Raw genomic sequence first — 26,131 nt, 5'->3', positions numbered from 1 at the left:
CAAAATTAATATAAAAAAGGTGTAATACAAAGATTTCAGAATATAACATGTAAAGTCAAAATACATGTGACCTTTGAGCAAATTTTGAAACCAAGTAACGGCCTATGGCTAAATATAGTTAAGACATAGAAGTAGGAAGGGACCGAATGGAAACATGCAGATACAAAATAGGGAAATAAATTTGTAAAGGGGCGAAATTGCCCAGATCCAGACGCTTGTCTTGTGAAACAAGAGATAATCAAGAATTAGGGATTTAATAATTTATTTAAATCACTCGGAAAAAAATCACCTGAAATATGAATACATTCCCTTTGTTCAAAACAAGTCATATCAATCAAGTATACTTACACTAATAATAATTACAAGCGCAATCATACCTACGATTACTACCATTATAAATAAAATTACCAACGTTAAACATCCACCACACAACATCAGGGGTCTGGAGGGTATGGCTTATCAATGGGGCATGGCTTATTTCAAAAGAAACCTCAAGTAAATTAAGGTATTACATCCAGGAGGCCTAATTCAAGTCAAAAATCCCACCAGCAATATATTTGTGACACAGTAGATCAATTGTGCAGAGTAATAGCTGCCAAGAAAAAAATAATTTTTCCACTCCATAATGTTATACATCCATTTTAGAAACATGAATAGGTTGACTGATGTTGTATATTCTTTCTTAAAATATATAAGATAATCTTACTCCGTTAGGTCCTGCTTTGCCTTCAGGAATATGGCAGTTTCCCTCCCCCAAACCCTTTATCTCACAAAATTTCATAAATTATCTAAGATTTCACAATTTTGCAAACAAACACTTTTCAATAGAATTCTCCATATAAATTCTTTAAATACGTTATTACAGTGGGTCTTTCTTCAGTTACTGGTAAACTTGTGTGCCAAATATAAATTCAACTTCTGGTCCATCACAATAATGTACATGTAGAGCACAAAGAGTGACTGAGGGTAAAAGGGTTTCATATTTATGGGTATCTGGATTAACCAAAATTCCCATCTGCAAAAAGTCTCTGAATGTTCTGTATCAGGGAACAAGCTGCAGTTTTCTGGGCCCCATTACTTTTTCAGATTTTTAAAAGCTCTGACTGGCATAACTGGCAGACATTTTGACTGAAAATACAGTTTCCTTTTAATTGTCTCATAGTTTTTGTGCTTCCTCAGACCTTACAGATATGCTTTTGCAAACTTAATGACATATTCAATTTTTTTAGCTCTAGATTAGTGACTAAAGATAAACTTTTTTTGGTCAACCAAATGTACAAGTGCATCCCTCTGTGTTAATTTAATAGAAATGCAATATTTGTTTTGTTTCCTCTGTGCTCATCATAACACCTGAGAGTATGACAAATTTTTGGAATGCAAATAATATTAGTTTGACTGTGATGGTAACGGCACTTAAATATGAGAAACCTCAGAAAGCGTGGAACGTCCAGAAATAGCAATAAGCAAGCAACCAAGATCTGAACCTGATTTATTTCCCTATTTGGTTAGTAGTAAAGATTTAACTAGTTTGTACTTGGGGTAATTTAAAAAAAACAAGTTGTTCTAACCAAATAAAACAAAAATATTTCCTTACTTTGTATGGTATAAAGCAGACAACTGGCAAGGGCTTTATTTAAGAGGTAGCCCAATGCAGCCAACACAGATAAACCTTCAATAATATGTAGGCATAACTTTAAGTAGTTTATATTTGCTTTCGTTGAAAACATTTCTCACAGACCAAGGATTGCAGCGTCCAGAAAAATAAAAACAGATATGAAATTTAACATTTTAGAATACTGTATTGCAATGCAGGCCAAGTAAACAAATAGATACATATTTCAAAAAGAACTTAAAACTGCAATCCAGCATTGATGAAAGCACCACAACTGTTTTGGTTACACAACACAGGCGAGCTAGTATAATAATCATCAATTCCTCCGGAAGAAAAGAAAAACACTCCGCCCGCAACTGTTGTTTCTGGATTGCAGCATTAAGAGTCATCATAGAATATAAGAATTAGTTTTTGCCACAACTTTAACATGCCTGAGGGCCTACCCTTGATTTTAATACATTTTACATATAAGAATAGATATACATTAAGCTATTTTATACATTTCTGGTAACATAAACATGTAATTTTTTATAATTTATCTTGAAGTAAAATGTATTTTTAAAGGCAAGAGGTTAAGATAAAATATATCAACCATGAAATTTGTAATGTAAATGATTCTAATAGAGTTAACCAACACACTGCTTATTAATTCATCACCTGACTACAAAAAGTACATTTAATATACAAAGTTTACAGGTTGTTGTTTTTTTCCTTTTTCTTTGTATTGGTTTTGTTATTTTTGGGCCCTGTATTACAGACTGTAAGGCAGTCAAATCTTATGCACATATACTACATATCCCTGTTTCTTAGTCTTTTCATGTTTTAATCAATCCGTTTCTCTCCATCCATCATATTGTAGCTATAATGCAAAAGGCTCAGTGCCACACTCTTCCGAATAAAAACTGGAGGAGCTGACAGGTTAGCTTAAAAAATATGCCTTACAATGAAAAGCTGTCTCAACGCGTGATAATTGTAGCAAAATCATAGAATTACTGACTTACTTATTCTTGCCACCAAAAGCACATGCAGAATTGTTGCAGATGTATGCTTCAGAGACATTTAAAAACAAACAAAAAAACATGAGTATTCCAATGCTTGTTAATGTGTTAGCTATAAGCAGGGACACAGTAAATTTATAGTCAAAGCTATTAACATAAAATCTTATGGCACATTTTCAAAACAGCGTTACAAAGTGACTGAGAGTCAAGCTAGCAGCTACTCGAAGTCAAGCTAGCAGCTACTCGGAGTCAAGCTAGCAGCTACCCGGAGTCAAGCTAGCAGCTACTCGAAGTCAAGCTAGCAGCTACTCGAAGTCAAGCTAGCAGCTACTCGAAGTCAAGCTAGCAGCTACTCGAAGTCAAGCTAGCAGCTACCCGGAGCCAAGCTAGCAGCTACTCGAAGTCAAGCTAGCAGCTACTCGGAGTCAAGCTAGCAGCTACTCGGAGTCAAGCTAGCAGCTACCCGGAGTCAAGCTAGCAGCTACTCGAAGTCAAGCTAGCAGCTACTCGAAGTCAAGCTAGCAGCTACCCGGAGTCAAGCTAGCAGCTACCCGGAGTCAAGCTAGCAGCTACTCGGAGTCAAGCTAGCAGCTACTCGGAGTCAAGCTAGCAGCTACTCAGAGAGTTGTTTGGTTTGGAAGGTGGTGGCGTTTACATCTAATTAAAAAAGGGGCAGGGTATAACTACTAAAATTTGACACTTAACCTGTCCAAAAAGATTTGAGTATGTGTTGTATTGATTTGGCCCATTTCTGTGATGCTGTGTTAGCTTCACTCTCCAATTAGAATCTCTCCCCCATACTCCAAAATGAGTCTGTTCTGAGAAATGCATACAACAGTTTAGATACAGATTCCTCATGCCTACATTATATCACCCAAACCATATTTTAAAATACCCAAGGACATACATGAATTTTAATTTGGTTGCCATTCAACCCACCTTTGGTTCCAAGACTCCTTACATCTAGTACTGGATGAAATTGTTACAATACTGTAATGTGTTTAATTTGCCCAGAATTTTCCTTAGAAAAATAGCAATCTGTATCACTGTTTTGAAAAGTCACCATGTTGTCATTATATCCATCACTTTTATAAAATTAGATTAGTTTAAGTGTCCCCATTATTAAATGGATTTAGAATATTTACGAATACATTTTTATACACATTGAAAGTCAAGTTTTAGCGATATCTTTCAAACTTAAAAAGTTAAATCACAGACCTCAGATTGTACTCAAATCAGCTGATTGTAGAACTTGTCTGGCTTTTTAAGATGAGATGGCTATAATATAAAGAAAAATAAAAAAGCTAAATTCTACTAAATCTAAAGTAGAAAATATTTGATGATTCAACAACATGCTTGTTGCTTGTTGAAGGCGTCACCATGAAGGAATATTGTGCCTGGTAAAATCCTCTTCTATACATTTTATCCTCAGCCACTGAAGTGGGAAGCTTCTTGTAGAAGAGGGGAAGTAATCTTAAATCCGTCTTCATCCCACTGTTTTCCACAACTTCTTCACCACAGTTACAAAAACTCTTTAGGAACAGTATTGTCGTTATTGTGGCACTGGCTTATATTTCAACCAAACCGTGCAAAGCATTTGCTGCACACGTTGGTCCTCTTGCTGAGTTGATTGTCAAGTTCTGTTACAGGCTTAGTTTTAATATTTGCAACAACTTTGAAAATATTTCTTAATGGATAATGTTGTGCGATGACACCATCGTTGGTCCTTTGTAGGCCTTTGACTCGAGTCAGTCTGTAGGAGCCGTTTTTATCCACCTTCTTACACCCGAGTGACCATCATGAATTCTGGTCACTTTGGAGCTAGCAGTCAGGATCCAGGGAGGCCCCCATAGACCTGGCTGAGAGACTGCAGAAGACAAAATAGATACAATTACCATTTTTCTACATTTACAGCTGAAAGGTGACAAACATTCAGAATCTTAGCCTAATATTTATTCAAATGAGGTTTTTCTTTTATATTAAGTTAAATTTGACAGTAGAATAACTGTGTTGCTAAGACATAACAGCTGGTTAACTTACAGTAACTGAACATGTGGGAAACTTCAGGGTTCTCCAAGTTTATCCAGGCCTAGTTTTACTGTGATATTTAAAAGTGTTCCCCTGTTTTAACTTTGCACATTTAAATAAAGTTAAAAAGTCTAAATTCAGACAAAAATATTTAAAATCACAGGTACATAAAAACTTTATCTTAAGTCGCATCTTAATGTGTGCTAAACTTTGCCATAATGAAAAATTAGATGGGTTATTTCTGTCAGTACAAAGAAGCAGAGAGGTCTTCTCTTTTGTAGTCCTAGCATTGATGAGAACTATTCTCCAGTCCACATGATCACCAGATCCCTTTACATATTTGAATATTTTAACTTGACATGAAAATTACCAATTTACTTTTTGGAAAATCTTGGCCTAATGTCTGATAACATAACCCCTCAACAGAGGCTTAAAGGGCTTGATAGCAAGACTCTGAAGACAGAATGGAATGACATGATGGGGAAATAAATAAACATGGTTTTGATATGACAAGAAATGTGCTGTGATATTATTTTAAAAGGCACATTTCTTAGTTGAGGATAAATAAATTTAATCTACAACTAATCCCAAACAGCAGTACATTTATTTTTTTATTTACTTTTGCATTGAGATTGGGTAGGAATATGTGAGGGTAAAGTCTCAGGACTCATGAATTCAAACATCATGGAGAATACTGTACTAATACTAATATATAATTTCTCGATGATGTATGTCGCACCTTGAAGCATCTGGAAACCCAAAGATCAGCCAAACTTGTGCCAAACTTACTGCCTGGTTTCTCTCGTCTCAGAGGACCGGACTGAAAGTTGTGGCTGATTTGTCTCGTAGGAAAACAGGAATAAAAAAATCAGCTGTTAATATTTTGGAAGATCACGTAATTCTCTACGTGATATCTTTTCCAATTTTTTTGATTATTTCATGATGTTATAAAAAGGAAACGGTGAGGTTTTGAAATCTATCTATATTGAAGCCATTATTTAATTTTAAAGTTATTGAAGTTATGTGTCTGGAAAGTGAGGGTTAAAATAGGATTTAATCTTTTTAGGTTGAATGTTTTAATAATAATAAAAAAATATTAACTTAATATGAAAAAGAGAACTTTAAAAGGTCTTAATGAAATGACGGATGATTTTAATTCTACAATACTCCTCTTCTGACAGGACTTTAAACCAAAGATTGGAGGCTAATCCAGCAGAAGTCTCGCCAGACTCCAAATTAGATTGCACAGTTTGGACATTTAATCCCATCACATTTTATTTATTTTAGGTTTCTGGTGTAAAAATTTCACAGCAGGCCCGGTGCTGAAATGTTTCCGTATTTGTCTGTCTTTCAAGACACAATTTGATCGGTTTGCTTGTGCTCTTCGGAGCTGCAGAGAAGGTGACGGTATATTTCAAGGATAGCAAATATTTCCTCCGAGTTATTGTAGAGGAATATAATTATATTGATAGTTAAAAATTATGTTGCTTGGTTGGTTCGCACTAATGTATGTTTAACCTAAAAGAAATGTACTGTGTCAAATGGTTGGGTCAATCTGACCTAGAAGTCAGGAAGGAATTCAGATTTGGAGAGTTGTGGAATAACAATCACTTAAGAGAGGAAAGTTGTTAGTTTTAAGCTGTTGTGCAAGAAAATTCTGGCACCCAATCCTTCCCCTGCTCGCCTGCAAAGGAACCGGGCCGGAGCCCAAGACTTGGGAAATAACCTCTGTTTGGACAGATAAGGAACAAACAATTTGACTAATAGTTCATCTGAATTGGAGCAGATGTTGAGGTCAAGACGTCTCTAATTCCAGGAGGTCAACTCCTAATTCTCGGAACTTCCAATACACATCCAGTGTAAAACGAGCCAGAAGTGCTACGCAAATGGAGGGGAGTAACGCCATTGGTCAAAGTTTCCCAATACACACCAGTAGAGCTGGGACTCTATAAAAAACTGATGTCAGAAGTAGAAGTCAAGAGATTTTGGATTTCTGTAACGATGTGAATGGGATGTTTTGGTTCCGCAGATGTGCATTAAAATCTCTTCCCGTTTAACTATGAGCAGAAGGAATTCCGAGTCGTGTATTTCCTTATTTATATATTCCATGAGTTTAGGCACCTTTAAGTTTCTCTATATTATTTAAGCACAAACAGCCTCTTCACCTGCGTCACCAATCATCCCACATGGTGCATTCAGCAACTTGAATTGCACTGACGCTGCTGGTGAGTCACAGTTCCTCAGTGATAAATGCATTCCAGAGAATCATAAGCTCTTCGAGGTAAATAATATTTAATTTCTGCTCGGAAGATTTGCTGTTCCTTCGCAGTTTTTAGGATTCGTGATTTCTGCTTCGCCTGATCCTTATGCCCACCCGCCAAGTGTGTGCAAGATGCGGTGAAATGTTGCTTTTTGATCAGACAAAAAAGCGTGGACTGAACGATGGAGGTGGCTGACGTATGTGGAAGCTGCTGCAAACATCTCAACCTGTGCTGGCTTCTACGAAAAACGCTCTTGGATGTGATGCAATAATGATTTAGGACATGACTGGTGGTGTAGACACAGGCACAAACCTGGTCTGTGAGGATTCGAGGCTTAATATCAGGAATGGCACCCCCTCTCAGCTCATCTTCCACAGCCATGAGTCTGACAACAGGGAAATAGAAACAAACAGACCGGTTGACAAAAGTAGAGTTATGAAGCCGGCGTTCTTCAGATGTACTGTGAGATTGTGCAGCCATATGATGATATTAAGGTCCTGAAGTGTTCCTGGGCATCCTCTGAGGAGCCCAAAAGTGAATCTAATCTTTGTTCAGGTGCAGAAAATGTAAAATGAAATTGTGGATGAGTGAAGTGTACGGTCATGTATTGTCTGCTCACTATTATTATTATTATGATAATTTCTTCCAAGTATTAATTTCTGTCACAATCAGCCTGTCTAGGTTTAGATAATCTTTATTTTTAACTTTACATTAGAGACTTGGCCACAATTTCAGCTTCATTAGTTGATTCAAACTGATTATTCTGTTTGAAAAAAAGAAAAATCCATTGAAAACCCTTAAAGTGAAAGACTAGATGTTACAGTCTTCTCCTTATGGCAGTACAAAGTCAACAACATAAATATACAAAAGTCAATGACAACTAACAAAATATGAAGGTAATTCAAATCATCATGTTGAAAATGAATGAACATGTTATTAAAAAGAAAAACAAAACTGGTTTTCTTCAGAATGTTTTTGACAGTGGGATTACTGGGATGCAGAACAACAAGTCACCTTGACTTTAGGCTACACAAAAGTAGTAACAACCCTTGAATTTCTGTGTGATAGCCAGCATGAAATAAGCAATTACTGTAGTGGTAGGAAAATGAAAAGTGGCTTTGCAGAACCAGTTTTAGCTGTAATTTCAGCTTCATGTCTTTTAGCCTGTGTCTCTCTGCTTTATACATTTGGAATGTTAATTATTTTTGCCCATTTGTCTGGAATATGCATCTGACTATAAAATATGTCTTGCCACAGATTTACAACTTAATATAGGTTGGACTTTGACTGGTCCATTCCAAAACATGATCTAAACCAAGGATGTCAAACTTTAGTCCTCTGGGATTTGTGTCCTAAAGCTGCTAGATGTTACTCTGTTTCAATACAGCTGAATCTAATTCAGCAGTTTGATTCAGTGAACTAGGAATGTTTGAGCTGAACTACTCCATTGTAATTCTGTCAGGAAGTCTGGGGTCGTGTTCCTGCTGGAAGGTCTCAAGTATTGCACAGTTTTTTCTTCCAGGGCTGTGCAGTATTTATCTAAATCTATCTTCCAAACACTTTTAAACGGCTCAGCTGAAAGGCAAACAAACCATTTCAGGCCTTTACTGAGTGGCAAAATGAACACAATTATTGAAAGAAGATTATAAGAAGTGTTGATCCCAGTTTTCTACACCTCAGTTATGGACACAGTAAGTAAAGAAGGTCAAATAAGACCAAAATTACATGAAAAACACTGCAAGCCACACAGAGGACATCAAAATGAAAACTCTCTTCCCATGATGAAACACAGCAGAGCAGGGAGACTGGTCAGAGTTGATGGAAAGGTGGATGGAGCTACAGATTGAATCCTGGAAGAAAACCTGCTAGAGCCTATAAATGACTTGAGACCAGGATGGAGTTCACAACACTAAACATTCAACGAGAGCTACGATGAAATGGGTTTCAACTGAACCATATATTCACGTGTCAAAATGGTCCAGTCAAAGTTTATATCAGAATCCAGCATAGAACCTGACACCTAATATTGTGACTATTTTGTGTTGCTTTAATACATTAAATCCCAACAAGAAATAATGTTTGTGTTTGTAACGCAATAAACTTTTAAAAAAACGTTCTAGGGATTTGAATACTTCTGCGACTCAATGCAACTGCTGAAAACTACATATTCACCCAAATGACCCTGAAGATGATAGATGTCAGCTAATTCCAGCTGGAACCTTGATTCAGAACACAAGTTTTTACATGTTCATGTAATTCCATCCCTGAGACAAACCTCTATTCCAGACTCCCTGAAGTTTGCAACCCCATTTGCACACCCAAAGAAAAAACTGAAATGACAGCAAATAAACACATCCATCCCATAAAGTGCCTTCAGAGTCCATTTTTTCCATCTAATCAAAGCCAGCCTCCCTCCCACATTTGATCCTCATTAGTTTTTGAAGAAGACAAACAGATTCACTGAAGAAGCCATATCCAAAGCTCGTCAAGCTTTTTGGACCGCTTTGGGAGTTTTGTTGCTGTAAATGCTTTTCAATGACTGTAGCTCAACATTTGGCGACATAATCTGAAACATTCTTGTTGGTAAGCTGGCTGATAGTCCTCTGCCTCTGGGTAAATAGGTTCTTAATGTTCCTCTATCCGCCTGCTCAGCTCTCCACGACAAATTAGCTGAGCCCCTAAATATGTTTCTTCTATAAATGCAGTTCAGTCCAACAAGAGACAAAATTCTTCTTACAAATATGAGGTCCCGAGTCAAATGTTGCACTTTTCACTGATACATCCTAAACACATAGGAACTTACTTCTAATTTAATCAATTCTAAGCTAAATGCCCTTCTTCTAGCTACAAATTTTCATTTCAACATGAACATTCCTTGTCCCAAATAATTGTTTCTGATTATTGAAAGCATTCAATAATCAGAAACAATTATTTGCGATTGTGACAAAAAGGCAAAAAACAGAGGAAATTTGTAAGTCGCAAATATTATTCATTGCAGTTTTAAAAAAAAGCTACATTAATAATCTGTGTGTGTGTGTCAGTAAGTATTATTTTAGTAGTTAAGCTAATGGTATTTGAACATTTTAAGGAGATATGTAATATACAGTCATGTTCAAGAAATTATGATATGCATTCAGATTGCAAGATTAAAAGAACCTTTTGAAAATATAACACATTCATCCCTTATTCCTTTAGTAAAAATATTTTTTTTTCTATATCTGGTATGAAATTCTAATATTAAATGTAATGTTTTCATTAACAGTAAGCTGGAATTCATTTAACAGAATTAAAGCCTTGAATAAGCCAGTCAGTGTGTAATTATGTGTTTCATATGAATTTAGCTACTGAAATAAATATACTTTTCAGGAATATTTTTATTCATCAAACATGATTGCATATTTTTAATGTATTTTTAATACTATCATACATGACAACTAATAATTCTGAAGAGGGAAATGATGCCTTCAGGTTCTCATATCAGCACACGCCAAATCAGAGCTATCCTGCGTTTCTTCATCTCTGCTGACCTCTCCTGGACTGAACACATAACAGCGGCCTTCAATAGGACCTGCCCTCTATTTCCACACAGATTTCTAATAAAAACAAGCTGAATACAACAGCTCATTGTGCTCCACTGCTTCTCCAATGAGAGAGCAGAGATGACCTTCAGCTGCACTGAAGTAGAAAGCAGGAGGCTTTAGAGCATCACAAGCTGGCCTTCTTTTCTCCTCTGCCTCTCAACAGGGAACACTTACATGGCTTCCCCTCTCCTACTGGGAGCCACTACAGGTTCAATAAAGGCACTTTAACCACACTGATAGTGCTTCTTCCACAATGTCTCTCACACACACCTACATTACCAAGCCGTCAGACATGAATAAAGCGACATCTGCGATCTTTTTCTATCAGTTTCTTTAATAAAAAACTCTAATATTCTGCTATCAGCTCATACTTGTATAATTATGCATTTTTTTGTGTTTTCATACTCTTAAGATATGTTTCCCTCAACTTTATGTAAATAGAACATTTAAAATTTAAAAGGTGCAGAGTTTAATTAACAAATAAGGTTTTGTGTTTTATCTTCTTGCGTGATTATGAGCGGCATTAAAAAGGATTATGTTTCTGCAGGATTAAAATGAAATCTTATGTTTAACACTCCTCATAGTAGTTAGATATGGATATTTTTGTGGATCTTGGCTGTGGCAAACAATGTGTGACACTCACCTGAACAAATGCACGTTTGTTTTGTGAAGCAAACATAACAAAACAGAAGAAACCAGGTATGACTGCCTGCTGAGCCTGAAAGCTAATCACCTGCTGATGATGCCTTTGATTTGAGAGTCTTTTTCCAGCTGCTGCTGCTTCAGGCGCCGCTCGCTGTCTTCGAGGCGGTTCTGGTACTGCTGCAGGATCTTGCTGGTCTGCTGCTCCTGGCTCAGAAGCCTCTGCTCGTACTCTTCCAGTTTGCGATGCGACATCTTCAGCCGCTCCTTCAGAGAGTGAATTTCCTCTTCGTATTCCCTCACCTGAAAGGTGAACCAGATATTACAAATATGACTTCACCAAAACATTGCACTGGAAAAGTATTCATGCTTCTGGAAATGGAAGTGTTTACATACAGTACAGTATACTGCTATCTTACAGAAGAACTTGAAGAATTATAACAAATGTGCCCATAAAGCATTATGCTGCCATCACCATGTTTCACTGTGAGGACGTTGGTGGTGTGTAAGTTTGGCATATTGTTTTATTATCTAGCCCTGTTTTAACTTTCTCTACAACTTTTTTTTCTGAGATACTGAAATAATGAGATCCTAAAATGAAAATACCACACTTTTCCAATTTGTGTGTTTGAAGATATTTAAAAATATGTGCTAGATTCATTTCACTTCTAAATTATGTGCTACTCTGTATCACTTAAAATCCCAAGTTTAAATACTTTTGCAACAGTCCATGCATGAAGCTAACACCTATCTGACTAAAACCCCATAAGGCTCCTCTTTTGTCTCTAATTTCTAAAATCAAGGTCATTCAAAACACAATTATTATTACAGTTATTTAATCACAAACAATAATAAAATATTCTGACAGAAGAAAAAGCAGCTGACCCTTTCTAGTCGTGACTCATCCATGCTCTTAGAGTACTCTTTCAGCTGGCCCTCGCGGTCCGGCCGCAGGCTCTCGATGTCGGCAGAGAGGTGTGGCATGTTGGAGACCCATGCGACCGTCCGCTCGTTCATTCCCTGGCTGTTACCCTGAAACATCAATCAAGAAAAAAAAAGAAAAAGATTTCAAATCCTGTTTTAACCATTAAATAGTTTCAGCTTAAAGACCTTTTATTGTTTTTGTTTTTGTTCAGGGACTTGCAGCATTCACCTGTTTGTTTGCGACCGGTTTCAGGAGATGCTGCTGCGGCGGCTGCAGCTGTGACTGCTGAGGCTTCTTGCTGCTTTTTGTGGGCGTGTCTGTGGACTCCTCTGCAGCTGCTGCCGGAGCCTGGTTTTCTTTAGCGGAGCTTGTCTGGAAGGGTAGCCCTGGAGCCGGACTGTCGGTGACCAGCAGCTGCCCGTCCTGCTGTGGCGGCGGCTGCTGTTGCTGCTGCTGTGTCATTTGCTTCGATGGGCGGGACTTTGGCTGACTGCCGCTGAAGCTCGCATCCGAGGAGTTGAGGAGGAGGTTCCTGCTCTGTGGACGAACCTTTGGAGGCGTGGCAGTGGCAGGTGTGTTGATGGAGCGCTGGGACTTGAGGTGCTGAGCAGCAATAGATGACTGGCGGGACGGATGAACTGTGGTCGGAGGTGTAGCCAAGGAAGCAGGAGTGCCTGTGCCGGTGCCTGTCTGAGATGTGACTCCCATCAGGTGATGCTGCTGCAGAGACTCCTGAGAGGGAAATGGATGCAAAAAAAAGAAAACAGTATGAGTCACAACGCGGGAAAGATTATCTGTCTATTTTAAGAGGAGCGTTCATTTTTGTTGCTGTGGCACTGAATTCCTACATACAGCCATGACAAAAAAAATAGGACAACCTACAACAGCCTGAGTATTTTCTAACGTATGTAAACGTTAGAAAATACTAGGTATCAATTGAAAAAAAAATAATAATAATAATCTTGACATTCTCTGTAAAAATGTCATTTTCAAAAGATAAATTTCTGGTAAGTAATAGATTAAGTCACTTAAAATGACTGCAACCAAACATAGGTCTGTGAGTTTTGAAGGTTTCCCTTGTTAAATCTCAGACATTAAGTTTGGTGTGGTCTTTACAATTGAAATGCGAGCGAGCTCCATGAGGAGATCCAACAAAGAGTTGATTATTGAAAAAGAAGAATATAGCAGCTGATCATTTAAAGAAGTATCAAAATTATTTGAAAACAGTCTGCAAGTGGAGGAAATCTGAAACAACCCCACTTTGCAGTTGTTGCTCCAAGCAAGTTCCCCTTAACAGCAGACCACAAGATCCTAAAACACATCTCCAATAACAAGAGGTTACTGTTGATGTGTAAGTTCTTTCCTTTACAAAGAGAAAACTTTGCTTCCTAAAAAAAACCCATTAGGGCCAAAGTGATAATTAATGTTTAAAGGTATGCCCCATTTTTTCAAAATTAATCTTTAATGTGAGGGATGGAGCAGTTTTGCTTCAATACCCTAGTCAGTTCACCCTTTCTGTGTATCTTACTATAAGTGTAAAAGTGTTAGAAATACTTCCACCAGAAGGAGCAACATGATTCAAAATTCAAGATCTTTCACCTGCTTATAAGCTGCTCACACCTTAAGCAGCCTCCGACTGAGACCCTCCATCTGTTCCACAATCACAGTTGACGACAACTGGGTCAGCAGATGCTCATGGAGACGCAACCTTTTCGATTTTTTTTCTAATTTAAGATGACACTACTTAAGAATGATCTCTATTTTGCTCTCATATTTGTGTAAACGCAAAGGAATTTGCAAGTTTAGTTTTGATTAGCATCCTAAATAACTGCAATCATATGTGATGGATGGATAGATTATTCATTAATTCTTAAAGCTCTTTCCTGAATGCACCATCTGTATAAATAAGCAGGTGGCTTGTGATGTTTGTTCCATTAAAGCCCACACAGCGGGACGGAAATAGCTCAATACGACACGAAAGCATCATTAAACACCGTAATTTTACATCCACGCCTTATAGTAAGCTCATCAGCCTGACGGATCAACGGCCCGAGTTCACACCAACCAATCCTCAGCCGCAGAATTCATTTAAACATGCATCAGAAAACGCACGCTTCTCTTGACCCCATCAAGCAGTCTAATTAACGCCGAAACGTTTTCCGATTGAAACTTCTCTGTCTTTACTCTTTAGTGGAGGAGCTGCACCACATCTACAGGACATGCGTGGCTAAGAAAGATAATGATAATGCAGCATCAGCAGCTTCAACACTGTTATCTGCCCGGTTGGCCGACAGCTAATAACCAGAACTGTTAAAAAAAGGACGCACAGTGCAGCGGCTGTGAAGCATTCTCACAGAGTCCAGATGACGCGGGCACAGGACAAACGTCTGGATTCAGATGGCAGCACAACGAGAGCCTCAAACTTTACAGTAGGATTTGCTTATTATGTTGCTCAATCAGAGGTCCTTGATCAAACACTTCATGTGTTTGATAACCCTGCAGATATCAGTCACTCAAATTTAAGTCGACTTATTCTGTAATTAATAAATGCCAAATTATGCAACAGAAAACCACAAAGTTCCTACATCTCTATAAGCATATTACAATGATTTCAAGAGATGCCACACTGATCCGTTTAAGCAGCTTTTGTTTTTTAGATAGGTGTAGATTTGTGGAAATAAAATGAGCTAATTAAAACTGAATAAAACAACATGCAAAAATAGGTACCCTATTAACAACCCCAAACATTTAGTGTAGACATAAGATCAAGCAAAACTGCTTTAAATAGTGTAAAACAAAATTTTAAATAATGTAATTGGATTGTTAACTGCAGTACTTCTGTGTGTTTTCATTGATTTAACTTGACCAAAAAAACTCAGTCGAAAATAAAGCAAGTTATGACCAAAAACTGTAAAAGATGCATGAAAACATGTTTTGAATGAAAGCAGAATTATTGACACATTTAGCACAGTTCATCAGGCGCATGTTTCTGATGTTATTCTCTGTGCACTCGGCATCTCTCGACTATCTTTTTGGCTCATCACACAAATAATTTTGGGACTGTTTTGTATTAAACAGCTGAGTCATATACTAGTGCATCTCAGCAGATCATAAAAAAAGTTGTTTTACAATTTTTCCATTAAAAAAAGTAAATTTCACATATTTGCTGACTCTGACAACAGTTATTTACATAGACAATATAACAATATTTGTATTGACAATTTACATACACTACTGTAACATCACTATGCTGTTAAGTTTAGAAACTTTTAACAATACTGAATCAATTTAAAACATTGACGTATCTGGAAGAGAATCACGAATCAAAAGTCTGATTCATCCTTGGGTAAAATTTCTAAACAAAACATCTGTCATATACTTAGCAAGTATAAACAGTGTGGAAATGTCAAGGTTTCACATAATTCAGAAAGGAGACGGAACCTGTGTCTCCAAGATAATCATGTTTTGGTGCAATGTATGCATCAATCCCGCCCTCCCCCACAAAAAAATAAAACCCTGTCAAGATGCTCGCTGAAGCTGTTACAGAATACCATTATCATTATCCACGGTGAAATAAGAGCTAAAACAACATGGGCTGAAAGGCTGCTCAACAAGGAAGAAGTCATTATTTCTAAAGATTTAAGCATACCATCACAACTGTTAAATACAGGGGCGGTGTGGGAAGCATCATGCTGCTAATGTGTTTTGCTGCTAGTAGGACTTACGCAAAATAGTGGATGGCATCATGAGGAAATAACCATATGTGAAAAATATTGGAGCAATATCTCAAGACATGAGCCAGGAAGGTAAAGCTTAGTCACAAATAGAACTAATCATACCATTAAATCTGTTTAAAGTGATTTAAAAACACCAAATTCAACGTTTTGAATGTCTGGTCCCATAAACAATTTGTGGACAGAGCTGAAAAGGTGTGTGAGCAAGGTGGCCTACAGACCTGACCAAGCCATACTAGTTTCTGTTTTGTTCAAACAAACTATTTCGACAATCTTGTTGACTTTTGGCCCAAGTTATACAGTTTAACATGCAATTCTTCCAAATTCTGAGTAAACATATGCAGTGCTCACTTCCGAATTAAAACTAAAAGACTCTTATTACTTTGGCATTTAGTTATTATCAATTTTGGTAATATTAGATTAAGATTCTAAAATATGAATGACTTAGTTTGAATTAATGTCATACAGTGACAAAAAAGGTATGCGAATTAACTGCTTTCTAATGTGGATCAATCACACACTGGGATACATAATTCGAGCATTTATTTCTGGTTTTGATGATTATTACTAACATTTGAATATTACATAAGACCAATAAAAATAATTTAAATGAAAAATTAAAATGTTGTGTGCCACAGTCTACATATCATGGAGAGAATTGATGTTATCTTACAGTATTAAATGGATTGTTTAAGATTTACATCTGTAAATACTGGTTTTATTCATAAAAATTTAAAGGGATGTTCTTATTTAACTTATTTATTAACCCCTTTACTGTCATCATTACACTTGGATCCTCCTCGACCTATTGAATTAAATGTAAGCATTTTAATGGTGACAGTTAAGTAGATAACTTGTAATAAATGTTTAAAGCTGAATGCAGACACATATTCACAGCATCAAACCATCGTTCTCCATGTGTGAAACCAGTGGAGCGGCTCCTACCTGCACCTGCAGAGACAGCTGGTGCCAGGCGTAGTCGTTGTTCTGATTCTGCCGGGTGAAGTCGTCGCTGTAGCTGTGCGAATGTACGATGCTGGGCTGCACCAGGCTGCTCTGCGACTGCAGGGCAGAAAGGTCCTCGCTGCGGGAGAAAGCGCTGTTGCCAAAGGCGGGCGGGTAGTCGGGGTGGCCGTTCTCAGCCTCCGGGGTGAGGAGCAGCGGAGGAGGGGCGGCAGCTGGAGGAGGAGCCTGGGACTGAGCTGGGGAGTTCTGGGCAGCCAGATGGAATAGAGGATTCTGGAAAGAAAGGGGGAAATGCATCGCTGCAGCTGCCTGCTGCTGCTGCTGGGAGATGGATTCTGTTGGGGCCCCTACGTGGCCCATCTGGCTCAGTCTGAGGCCAGAGCCAGATGACCCCGGGGGCAAGTGGCCCCCCATACGAAGCGGGGCGCCCAGGTTCCCGAAGCTGTGGCCGAGGCCAGCAATGGAGGCCTGAGAGGAGGCTAGCATGTCTCCAACGGAGTTCAGGTTGGAGATGCTGTTCATTCGGGAGTCCTGAAGGTCCATCATGGAGACGCTTTTGTTGACACTGTGGACCTGAGAGAGAAACAAAATGAATATTCACTTTTTATATCTGCAGCAAAGGCACTTATTTATATGAACCTGTCAACAAAATAATAGACACAAATATTTACATATAAGATATTTAGCGGTAGGATTGTAACAACAGTGAAAGTGACAATAAGAGCCATTTATTACTTTTCACCTAAAGAAACGCAATTTGTGTCTACATTGCTCACTATATCTGCATTTGATCCCATTTTAAAATTTATTGAAAACATTTTCATATTTTCACAAAAATATGAAAATATTTTTATGGAAAGATTTTGTTCTCCACTGAACAAACAGTGGAGAAAATACTTACATGAACTAACTTCTATAAAAACATAATTACCTGGAATTTAAATCAAATTTCTTACAAGAAATTGACTTTGGTAAATGATAAGTTTGAAACTTCAACTTGCTCATGAATTAAAATCAAAGAACTATATTTTTGAATTTTAGTCAAATAAATTTAATTTTCTCCTCATTAGGCTGGATTCTAAACCTAGTGAAATAAATTTTGGTTTCACGTAACAGGAACCCAAACTAGGGACACAGGCATTGTGAATACATTAATATTTATTGAAACTTCACTCATCTTTATGTTTTAAAAAATGTATAAACAAAAACAAAAACAGTAATTTCTAATTTCAAACAAATCATAACATTAAGACAAATAATTCTTGCTGGTTGGAGTGTGTTATAATGCCAGCATTGTAACACACAATGCTCACAATGCTACAAAATATCATTTACTATTATTTGTCTCCTTCAAATTGGGCCATTAAACTTAGTGAATCACTGAAATGCTTTTTTCCCCCTAAAACTTTATAATCTGCAGAGAAAACTCCAATTAAAACAGGTAACGGAGCTGGTTGCAAACAGTGCTGTGTTGAAACCTCTTGGGCTCTAATTTAGTTCTTCATTTGGAAAGTAAACTGCTGCCTGGCGATTTTTTCTGACACTGTTCTCTTGTTTCTAAATGAGGAGACTCTTGATAAATGTATTTCATCAAGATTTTATGTGGCACACCAACCACTTACAGTTGTGTTACTCGGCACCCTGGGTAAGCCACTCTTCTCCAATATTTCCTTACAGTGTGAACAAAACAGCCCACTTCATATGGAGCAGACAGGCAGATATGCAACAGGAAGTTTTGGAGTGGTCATGGTGACCTGGACAGTAAGCAATCATTCATTAATTGATTGACTGGCTGATTCATTGATTGCAGGAGAGCATTAATTAGGTCAGAAGCCTGGAGGTCTATGAAACCGCTAAAGGAAACACTGAGATCCAAAACCTGGCTTGACAATCTGTCAAAGCCAGGTTTATAAACTAATGTTTATTAGTCATCCACTCCAAAAATCTGATCGCCATGGAAGGATGAGTCCCATTTGCGTCTTGCCAAAAGCCACACAAGGATTACAATTAATCTGTGGAAGACGATGTCCTGGTTACATGACATCAGAAAAGGTTTGACAATGTTGAATGCAATACGGTCAGATCTATAATGGAACAGTTAAAAGTGCGTTCATGTTAGAATGGTCCAGTGAACGTGTGGAGCTAAATTCAATTGAGAATTGGCGGCAAGACTGGAGAATTGAAGCCCTCAGACGTACTCTGTCCAATCTGAAGGAGATTGGACTGTTTTGCAAAGTAGAATTGGCAAAACATTTATGTTTCAATGTGCTTTCTGTTCCAGCCTTTTCACACAAGATTTAAAGCAGTTAAAGGTTAAAGGTTAAAGTTAATGTGAAAGGAGGGTCTACTTTGTGTTGGTCATTCACTAAAATGCACTGATGTCTGTTGTGTGGTGACAAAATGTGAAAACGTTCATCCAGGATGAATGTTTTAGCAAGCCGCTGCGCCTCAGCGGTCATGAGAAATGTGGAAACTTTCTTTTCAAATGCAATCAGAGATTTTTAAACAACCAATGAGGCTAGCCAAATAAAAACAAGGCAAAGATCTGGATGCAATTTAACTTAATCAAAATTAAAAAAAAACATCGACTTTCAATTACTTCTCAATGTCACCTGTTTTTTATCTTTTATAATGTAGCATGTGCAAACATTGGCCATTTTTATTGAAATTTGAGTTAAAACACCATCATGCCATCAGTTGACGAAATAAACATTTACACACTCTACCTTCGGATCGGGTTCTGTGATGTCCGAGCTGCTGGTGCAGTACGCAGGGCTGGATCGAGCCAGAGGTGGGCGGGTGACGTAGAACACCTCCCTGGACGAAGAACGGAGGTCTCGCTCGGCCTGACGCCTCATGTTCAGATTGGAGGAGAGGGATTCTACAGCTGAGACTCCGGTCGTGGGCGACGGGAGGCGCGAGATGTCTATCGAGCTGCAGACAGGCAGAAGAAGAGACTATACTGTGGAAGGATGTCCCTCAGATCTGATGGATTATGTGCAGCTTGATGTTATTCACTTATTTTGGGACTGAGGCTGAAGAATTGCTTGGTTTTGATCCCACACACTCGTCTGTGAGGCTTCACAGTATATATGTGTGATTATATAACAAGCGCGTAATAGGGTTCCTACACAATTTTTCATGCACAATATTTCCAGACCTTCAAAACCCAACTGTCTAAAGTTCTCAGTAGTTGATATTTATTTCACTATGAATAAATGGCAGACTGAGAAAGGTTTTCATATGGAACCGGGAAAAACATCAGAAAAAAGGGAAGGAAAGAAGGAAGAGTGCAAGGAATAAAGGAAAGAATGGATAATCGGAAGGAAGAGAAGTAGGCCACAACAAAGCAGTGAAGGAAGGAAAGACAAAAAGGCATGAAAAGAAGGATAGATGAAACAGAAGAAAGAGAGTCGGGACACTAAAAAGGAGTGAAGCAAAACAGGAAGAAATACACAAGGAAAAAGGGAAAGAAGAAGTATACAAAGAAGGGTAGAAGGAAAGGAAGACAGGCGAAGGAGAGGAGAAAAACACTAAATAGCAAAACAAAATGGACAAGTATGATGGGAAAAGACAAAAGAAATCAGATGGGGGCAAAAAAAAATTACAAGGAGGAAGAGAGATAGAAATGAGGGAGAAAATAAGGGATGACAGGACACAAGTAAGGAATTGAAAACACAAGGGCAGAGGGAACAAACAAAGTGAGACGGCATCACTCTGGCATTACCCGTCACTTTTCCACCTGCACCAGATTTGCGTCACTAAAGTGCTGAGTAATCCTTTCATGCTGACCCTCTAAATCAGGGGTGCCCAAACTTTTTGAGACCAAGATCTACTTTTTCTCTCACCAGCCGGCTGAGATCTACCTCATGACATGAAGACATAAAAATTGTAAGTTAAACCCTACTGACTTATTTTATATGCGAATATACATCAGTTATAGCAGAAATAATAAAGTGATAGAAAACCTAATGCAGTTTCTTCCTCAGTGAGATTCTGACACTGGGAGGAGGTTACTGGTTTCTCAGTCAGAAGCTGGTTGCAAACCTGAGGCCAGCAGGTGTCAGTCAGTTATGGTAGATCTGACATTTGGTTTGATGACGTCAATATGAGAAGCTACAGACTGATAGGAGGAACCAAAGAGCTCTGTAAAGGTAAAGGCAAATCTTCTGAAGTTGGGATATAATTAATTTAATTTCACATAATTATCGTGGTAGAAGCCATTTGTTTGGTAAAACTTAATCAAATATATTTGTCCTATTTGATGTTTGTTGTGACGTATACTGCAAACGAACGAGGTAATTAAGCCAAGTTTGTCGTTTAATGAACGTTCAGAAACTGTAATGCGCCACAGCAAAGGTAAACAAAGGTAAAATAACCCGAACAGGTGATCAACTCAAAACCACTCCTACCTTTTTAGTCTCTGTCATTTAAGCACACCCGTTGCCATGGCAATTGCCTGCGCCCCGCAAGACGAGCAAAGATTAGGTTAAAAACATAACATTCAGTCCGTTACGATATCAGGTTTCCAGGCTTAATATTTATTTCTCGATTATTAATCAGCGCTTCCCTGAACACAGCGGTGGTTGATTGGCTAATTTAAACTCCTGCTCTGTTAGTCAGTCGGTCTTTGATTCGCCTTCTTTTGTTAATGGAGCCGAAACGCACTAAATTGCGCAACACCTAGTTGAAACAATAACTACTGAGATTATTCATTTTTAACACGTTTTGTTGATTTTTATTTTATTTTTTTTTTTTTCATTTTTATTCTTTGATGAAGCTACAAACGTTTTGGATCTTGGTGAATATTTCTGATAAGCCTGTCAGTAAAGGAAGTGCTGGTCTCAGCTTCCTGGCGGCGTTCAGTTTGTCACCTACTGCTGAGATCGACTGAAAACCTTCCCGCGATCGACGTGAGCACCCTGGTCTAAATGATCTCCTTTAATATTGTTATTAAAACCCAGTCCAATGTCTCCCGACAATTCTGGAGAACTAAAGAATCAAAAACAAGGTGAGAAAAGACTCTGGGAAAACAGATGGTGCTGGCAATTAGGGAATGATGAACGCTCTGACAGCCGGTTGAGGTGCATTAGCATTAGCATTACGGGCCTTTTAGAAATACACCAGGGTTGTTATGAGCTGCTGAACTCTCACTTCCTGTGTACACTTGGCCTTTTTATGAGTCCCTGTTAATAACACCCTTGTGTAGCTGTAAATCCTCTCTTTATGCAGCCTAGGTGCACATTAGCAATCACAGCCATGCGCCGGGTCTTTATAGAGCCACAGCGGGGACCGATCCTGCTGGCGCTTTGTTCTATTCGGGGACATGCAAATGCAAGTTTCGTGCCCAGAAGTAATGACAACAGAAAATGTGGGGAAACGACAGGGGGCCATGACAAGATACCTGTTTAAATCACGCATCATAAGGCTTTGGAAATCAGAGGACATAAGGCGATTGAAGGATGGGCGGGAGAAGAGTCTGTCCTTCGGTCTCTCCGGTTGGTGGTTTGTGGGCATGTGGAGCTGCGGATTCCTCAGGGCAACGCTGATGTCGTTCAGCAGCCGTGGCAGGGGTCCGAGTTTGAGAATTGCATCCTGCAGGGAGATTTTTTTTATTTTTTAAAGTAAAAAACAATAAAATACACTCCTTAACCTTTTGTTGGCGCTACAAACATGAACAAGCATGACCAGAAATGAATAAGTTAATGTTATGCCTTTATCAGTTCGAGAAACGGGTCTAAGAAGAAAGATATTTTTATTTGCTCAATGCAATAAACAAGAATTCAAATTCTTCATTCAGTGAGCTTTAACATTTTGTGCTATTTTATTTTATTTTTCAAACAAACATGGAACAGTGGTGAGCCTTCACAGTTGACTAATAATAAAATTTGACCCACCTTACTGAGCTGTCCCATGACTTCCCACAGCAAGCTGTGCAGCATGGACAGCTCCCTACCAAGGTCGATGTAGCCCTCAAAGCCTCCGGCGTTTCCTCCAGTGTCCATGTTGGAAATCTCATAGAGGAACTGTTGCATGGAGCCCCACTCCATCTCCAGGAACTCGTTCATGAAATACATGTATTCCTCCTTGGGTCCAAATCTGAAAAGGCGATGATTAGAAGAGCACTGAAGGAATAAAAGCGATATCATATTGCGTTTACATTTTTAACTAGTACTTTTTCATCAATATAAAGACATTATTTACTTTAAACAAGCTGCAATATTAAGATGAAAAGTTACTTGTAAGTTAGTTTTGTCCCATTTCAAGCATCCCAAGATATTTGCACTAGAAATTAAACAGAAGTACATAGTCAGATTTTGTGTTTTTGCTGGACGGATGGGTGTTTGAGAGTCCTTATTTCTGTTAATTAGGATGATTTTCTGCTAACAAAACATTTAAGATCAGAATATTACATCAGAGTAATAAAAAAAGATAAAAACAAAAATGTGAGCTTAATAAAAAGTCAATAGCTGCCTACAAGTTGCTATTGTCAAACGCTACTTTTATTCTTGACAGTTACATTTACTTAACTTTTTTGGGGGGAAAAATACTTCTTGGAGTTTTTTTACTGCGCCATAATTTTGACCTTTACTTGAGTAATATCATGACAGTATCGCTGCTCTTGAGCAACATTTTTGGCTGCTCTGTCCGTCTCTGGTGACATATCAGAATGAGCCTCACTATTGGTGAATAAATAATCCTAAGTGAATTAGATATACATCTCGGAGAATTCAAATCTCTAGCATGTAACTGGATTAAAAAGTACCACCATCCTGTGTTTAGGAAGAGACCAAAAACATTTATGAAGCCCAAAGTCTTGACTGGCGATCCATCAGATTACCTTGAACCTCCTGCAGTTGTGCTGGAAGCAACCAGGCATTTCTAACCTGGTGCTTTTGTTCTTGTTTGTTTGGCTTTTCTGTCCTCTCACCTCCCAGGTGGACAAGACAGACAGAGGCTATTTCTGATTCTGCTGGAGTGAGTTTCTCCTTCTTACCCCCCACTCTGCCTCGCTGCGCGCCCTCAGGATGAGATATTAAATCGAAGGGATGATTCACACAATCTCTCCACTTTCAAACTGCCGTTTCATAATTATACTGAATAAATACATTAAATGAGGCTATTCCTAACCGAAGCGGACCACAAATGAATTCGATGAGATTGTATTTAGCTAGATCTCAATCAGGTTTATTTACTTTATTCAAAGTGCTTTATCTACAGATTCATTTGTTTTAAATTAGAAAAATCCATTAAACTAAATTGAGCAGAATTCAACTGAATTTGACTCAATAGGAACAAACATATTCACATCTAAATACTGCACTATATATAGTACTGCAGAGTACTGCAGTACCAATGACATTGCAGTAACTTTATGTCAGAACTGCTTGGACATAAAAGTGTTTTTAAGGACCTTTAAAGCAAATGTAGGATAAAGTAGGCAGCATTGTCAAAAGTCATTTGAATGTTATTTCTGTTTACTTTCTTTAGTATCAAACAAAGATAACCAGAGGAAAATGGAAAGGGCCGTTTTTCATGTATTTGGGGTAAAAATTGGTCATAACCAATCAGGCCATAATTGAAAAACTAGCGTCGTTAAATTTAAAGACTATAACCTGCTCTGCAGAACACATATCAATTAAATAGAACTTGTCTGGCAACATGAAGTAGGCAAAAAGATGCAGCTGCTGCATCAAGTCAGTTACCTGGTTTATAATACAATAACTTTATTGGTTTGGATAGTTTTTCTCTCTGACTACAACATTTAAGTGACAAAAACGCAAAAACCGAAGAAATCAGGGCAATAACTTCTTTACTACACTGTATCCTTAAAATCACATTTTGTTTAGTGAGCATCCAGTTAAGCACAATAAGATGAGTGTGAGGAGAAGTTTCAATGTCCTTCGACTGAGTTGGATAAATTCTACTGATGACGTGCAACTAGATTGTTGAAGCCGGTGCTTCTGTAAGCCAGAGGTTTAAATAAACACATCGGTGTTCTCGCTTTAATCAGAGTGTCAGTAAAGAGAGCAAACTGAAAGAAATGTGTCACTGAAGAGAGGCTCTGAGCTCACTGCGTGTGAGTAACAGCTTAAACCCTCGCAGGCAAAACTGCAATCCTCTATTTCGGCGAGGTTAGGCCATCCCACCCGAGCGTCTGCAGGTCTAAAAATTAACCACATCGAATCAGCGCAGCAGAGCCGAGGAGACTCACTTGGTGAAGCTGGCCAGGTTCTGCATCACCTTGGCGATGAGCGTGAGCGTGCGGGACGTGCGCTCGGCCGGGTACTCCTGCATCAGGTTGAACAGGGACGGTGACATGATGGCCGGGCACATGAAGCGCAGGAACAGGGAGGAGCTGATGAGGCTGTCGGCGAGATCCTCTCTTCCTCGCTCGGCGCATCTGGCTCTCCAAGAGGCAAAAACCTCCTTCAGCTCCCGGGGAAAGATGCTGAAACAAGAACATTGTTCTTATTACAGCAGCTGTCAGGGAGAACAGCGAGGTGGAAATGCCGGGAGACTGAAAGTTATAGAAAGTTACCCAGCCATATTACTCTCTTCAAGAGGAAACATTTCTGTTGAATACTTTTCTTTTCTTTTTTTACAGTGAAGTCTTGTGCTGTTGTTGTTTTTTCTATACCTCTCTGTTACACAGACGAACAATTTCACTTGAAATCAAACAGACTTCTTAACCTTATCTTGAAACATGCAACATCAAAACAGCATCCGGTGTGTTTAATCAATGTTACCCCAACTTAAGTAAAAGCAATTGTTATATAAAAACAAAACATTAATCTGAGCACACATATTCAAAGGAAATAGCTGTAATTTCACAATTTATCAAAAATATATGCAGCTGAAACCATTGTTTAATGTACACTTGATCAAAATGAACTTTAGCCAGTAATCTATCACTTTCTGTATCCTTGACATGTGAAAATGAGGTGGAGCACAGGCTCTGTTACCTGAAGTGCAGTGAAAAAAGTATTTTCTCCGTAACAGATTTTCCCTTATTCAATTAAGAATTAATTGTGATTAACCACAATTTCTTAGTTCAACGTTACGAGTCACATCCAGCTCTGATTACTGCTGGAATTGGGGGAAAAAAATAAAAATAAAATGAAATCACTTAAGCAGAAGCAGTCCGACAACATGAACATGAATAATGAGGTGAACTGCTACTTGACATTTTTGTTGCCTTTGATTGGCTGTAATGCCAAGAGCGGAAATAAGGAAGACTGTGGATTTTAGCTTTTACTGACAGTTTCCATTTTCACCATACATATTAGGATATATTTGGTGTTTGAAAAAAAATGTTAAGACTTTTTTAGAAAGATCTAATTATTTGTGCTTCTGTTCATATGATATAATGTAAAATACATT

General features: G+C 38.2%; 1 protein-coding gene across 4 annotated transcripts in view; it reads right to left on the bottom strand.

The window, feature by feature from the left end:
* Nucleotides 1-3,152: 3,152 nt before the first annotated feature.
* LOC102230100 (ras/Rap GTPase-activating protein SynGAP-like) overlaps nucleotides 3,153-26,131 on the bottom strand; it is a 56,332-nt gene continuing 33,353 nt past the window's right edge. For 3 of the 4 annotated variants that reach the window (XM_023345353.1, XM_023345355.1, XM_023345352.1), the window contains 10 exons: nucleotides 24,963-25,199; nucleotides 22,645-22,846; nucleotides 22,152-22,342; nucleotides 19,474-19,681; nucleotides 16,727-17,320; nucleotides 12,276-12,779; nucleotides 12,008-12,154; nucleotides 11,214-11,425; nucleotides 7,212-7,284; nucleotides 3,153-4,477 (listed from right to left, as the gene is read on the bottom strand). In XM_023345353.1, coding sequence (XP_023201121.1) covers nucleotides 4,439-4,477; nucleotides 7,212-7,284; nucleotides 11,214-11,425; nucleotides 12,008-12,154; nucleotides 12,276-12,779; nucleotides 16,727-17,320; nucleotides 19,474-19,681; nucleotides 22,152-22,342; nucleotides 22,645-22,846; nucleotides 24,963-25,199 — 2,407 coding nt within the window. In that variant the 3' untranslated portion in view covers nucleotides 3,153-4,438. The remainder of the gene's footprint in view (nucleotides 4,478-7,211; nucleotides 7,285-11,213; nucleotides 11,426-12,007; nucleotides 12,155-12,275; nucleotides 12,780-16,726; nucleotides 17,321-19,473; nucleotides 19,682-22,151; nucleotides 22,343-22,644; nucleotides 22,847-24,962; nucleotides 25,200-26,131) is intronic. The other variant, XM_023345354.1, reaches the window with a different exon arrangement.

This window comes from Xiphophorus maculatus, chromosome 13 (genome assembly GCF_002775205.1).
Source record: "Xiphophorus maculatus strain JP 163 A chromosome 13, X_maculatus-5.0-male, whole genome shotgun sequence".
In the NCBI taxonomy this organism is placed as follows: domain Eukaryota; kingdom Metazoa; phylum Chordata; class Actinopteri; order Cyprinodontiformes; family Poeciliidae; genus Xiphophorus; species Xiphophorus maculatus.
Note: the sequence above shows the minus strand (reverse complement) of the source record. Positions and strands in the feature narration are given on the sequence as shown.